At 41.6% G+C, this 3,327-nt stretch overlaps 1 protein-coding gene across 1 annotated transcript in view; it reads left to right on the top strand.

Moving 5' to 3' along the window:
- Positions 1-2,990, top strand: part of gcna (germ cell nuclear acidic peptidase) — a gene marked incomplete at its 3' end in the record, with an annotated part of 8,717 nt that extends 5,727 nt beyond the window's left edge. Inside the window, 5 exon segments of the mRNA XM_014006055.1 lie at positions 766-1,164; positions 1,243-1,405; positions 1,530-1,674; positions 2,560-2,695; positions 2,786-2,990. Coding sequence (XP_013861509.1) covers positions 766-1,164; positions 1,243-1,405; positions 1,530-1,674; positions 2,560-2,695; positions 2,786-2,990 — 1,048 coding nt within the window.
- Positions 2,991-3,327: the final 337 nt, after the last annotated feature.

Genomic DNA, 3,327 nt, shown 5'->3' on the forward strand with positions numbered 1-3,327 from the left:
TAAAATGGCTACGTCCATGTTAAAATTTTAAAAATTTACAAAACTAAACAGCCTACAGTATTTTTACAGTCTTTATTTTACAGTTAAAATAAATGTTTATCAAATAAAGTCTAATGTTACAACTAATCGGGGATCACTTTAACTAATTAATCTTCTGAACACAGCACCCTGCTAAACCTATACACCCTGGAGTTGTGCATGCATTCAAAATAATTAGTGTAGCAGCCCTCCCAGTACTCGACTAAGTTCAGCGCAGCCTCTACGGCTGATTTTAAGCCTTTTTTAATTTTCTTCTGGTGCTCCATGATCACCAAATCACCAGGATCATCACAATCACCGTCATGATCACTGTGAAAATGAAAACAAACCTGTACACAAACATTAAAAATAAGGACATGGGCTCATAAACAAGTGAAATAAACAAAACGTACCTCACTGCGTTCACCAGGGGAATGCAAAGCATAAGATCTTTGTTTCTTTAACGGCAAACATTTCAAGTCCTGCTGTCAGTTGCTTTCCAGCCATTCATTATTAGAACTAATTACTGCCAGCTTTTATAAAACCAGCCCATCTTTTCTATGGCATCCTATGAGGTCCAAATAAAAAAATAAAGTCATTGAAAATACAAATATTTTTAAATCAAAATTATGAACAACCAACACAATATACATCAAAACAGACAAACATCTATAAACAATCCACACGATGCAAATTGCCTTTTAAATAATTTACTGTCTGTTACAATTAGTGTTTTTTGTTTCCCAGTTCCACAAAAGACCAATACTCCCGCGGCCCATCATGTGTTCAGGAGACCGCTGTCTCAGCTGAACTCTCCTGTTTTTGTCAGCGACAGTGAGGATGATGATGATGATGATGACAATGTTGTCATTAGGAGTTCCCGGAAGACGCATCACTCAAAGCCCAACAAGGCTAAAGATGACAAGAAAGACGAGGAGAACCGTACACCGTCACCACCGCTGCCTCCAAGTCCTTTTGTCTTCCGTGTTCCTCCCAGCAAACCTGCGGCGTCGCCCAAGCGCACATTTTCAGCCCCGGCCGCAATGGATGAGTCGGGCAGCTCTGAGGAGGAGTTTGTGTCTTTGCTGGAAAGGCTCAAAAAGAAAAACCCCAAGGGCACTTCGTTCTTACCCAAAACCACAAAAGGTGAAGGCAGTGATTTTTTTTGACGAAAGTCTTTCTTAATCACGAGCTTGATGTCTTGTCCTTTTTATACATATGTAGAATCGGACCAGGACCTTGTTTCAGCTCCTGCCGTGAAGTCACTTACGCCATCGAACTCCGAGCCCATTAAAGAAACGCCTCAACGCGTGAGGACTAAAGGAAGCTCGTCCATCATGAAGCCTAAAGTCTGTCAGACGGAGCCCAGACATGCTGCCATGAGCAGGTGAGCTGCAGACACGCCTGAAATGTTGCAGGTTTTCTTTCATTTTCTCTGCACGACTTTCTGCCAAGTGTTTGCTTTTTTTCCCACACACACTGACGTACATCTTGATTAATTCGCCTTTTAGGATAGTGACGTGCAAGACTCCCGGCTGCTTCCTGGAGTCGCTCACAGACACCAGGTCCACCTACGGGGCCAGTTTCAAGACGAACAAGGAAGAACTCACAAGCAAGCTCTACCAGATGTACAACACCAGCGTATTTGACAACAAGGTGTCAAATGTCCGTTCTTTCTGTATTTAGCACCAAAAGTAATGAAATTTGTGTTTGGTAGATTTGTTGTAACAATGCAACATTCTAACACTGGGCACCTGATTGGCAGTACCTGGGGGTACCAGAAGCTCAAAACAAGTGTCAGTAGCAACAGCAAAATTATCTGTTTGGCAGAGAAGATTTGGTAAATTTTAAAGTGTGCAGCCCACACACTCAGCTCTACTGCTCATCCCACACATGTTCCTTACAAATGTGGCACCATTTAAAAAGGGAAATCCAACAGTATTAGATTTATTGCCAAGACAATTAATACACGATAGATCGGCTGATGTTGGTCATTTTTTAGCAKATTGGTATCRGTCAAATAATTAAAACTGGGCCGATATTAACATCCGATATACAGTATATTTCCTGCGTGTTGCTGTTCTTGTTTYGGGAGGAGAAATGGTTGGTCAAGCAGTATCTGTTTGATCATGATAGTGATGCTGCTCAGCCAGGAATAATTTGTGTTTTTGTAATAGCGGTAAATGTYGGTWATTGGCCATAACAGCAATATAAATATYGAYATTGGATGAAATTTTTATATTTGTGCAACCCTAGCCAAGAAGCATTGTTGCAACAAAGAAATCTACCAACACAYATTCCCTTAGTTTTTGTGCTAAGTTTGTTTGTTTCGTTACATTTTATACAAGTTTTTTTTCCCTGTTGACTGCATGGTGAAAAATGCTGAAAATCACAATGTTATTATTATTATTATTAGGTGATTTCAGTATTGGGTGTTTAGAGTCTTTTTTTTTTCAAAGAATCCATCATTTGTGCCAAAATGATACAACTACAGTATGTCTCATTATTTTTCTTCTTATTATTAATTTATTACTATTTTAGCTGCCAACTGATATGTCCGTGGCTTGGAATAAGAAGATGCGTAAAACTGCAGGCTACTGCATTACGGGGCAGGAGARGGGTGGAGGAAAGCGGTACGCCCGCATCGAGCTGTCAGTGAAAGTCTGCGACTCCGCAGGTAACGCTTATTAAAAAAAAAAGACAAGTTTGTAGTAATTGTTTCAGAATGACGACACGGGATTGACCTCGTGTTTCCCTTCGTCCCCAGATCGTCTCAGGGACACGCTGATCCACGAGATGTGTCACGCCGCAACGTGGCTGATAAACGGCGTGCGGGACGGGCATGGGAACTTTTGGAAGCTGCACGCTCGCAAAGCCACGTTKGTGCATCCCGAGCTGCCCGTGGTGACCCGCTGCCACAGTTACGACATCAAGTACAAATACCAGTACCAGTGCACCCAGTGCCAAAACACGTAAGCTGGAACTGATTGGTTTAAAGACTTTGATTTAGATTGTTCTTTAGCATTTTTTAATAAAGACTTAGATTTAGATTGTTCTTTAGCATTCTTTAAGTAAAGGCTTAGATTGTTATTTAGCATCTTTTAAATTAAAGATTAAAGGGCTCGACACATGGGCAGCGACAAACTACAGCGATTAACGGCTGTCATCGCAGCCAGGGTGAAACCCCGACACACGGGACGCGATAGCGATCGCAGCGTTGCGAATCGTGCTCTCAGGTCGCTTGTCTTCACTAAATTTGATTGGTTCTTGACTCTGAAGGTGGGTGTGCATTACGGACGTGTAAACTAA

Source organism: Austrofundulus limnaeus, unplaced genomic scaffold (assembly GCF_001266775.1).
Source record: "Austrofundulus limnaeus strain Quisiro unplaced genomic scaffold, Austrofundulus_limnaeus-1.0 Scaffold34, whole genome shotgun sequence".
In the NCBI taxonomy this organism is placed as follows: domain Eukaryota; kingdom Metazoa; phylum Chordata; class Actinopteri; order Cyprinodontiformes; family Rivulidae; genus Austrofundulus; species Austrofundulus limnaeus.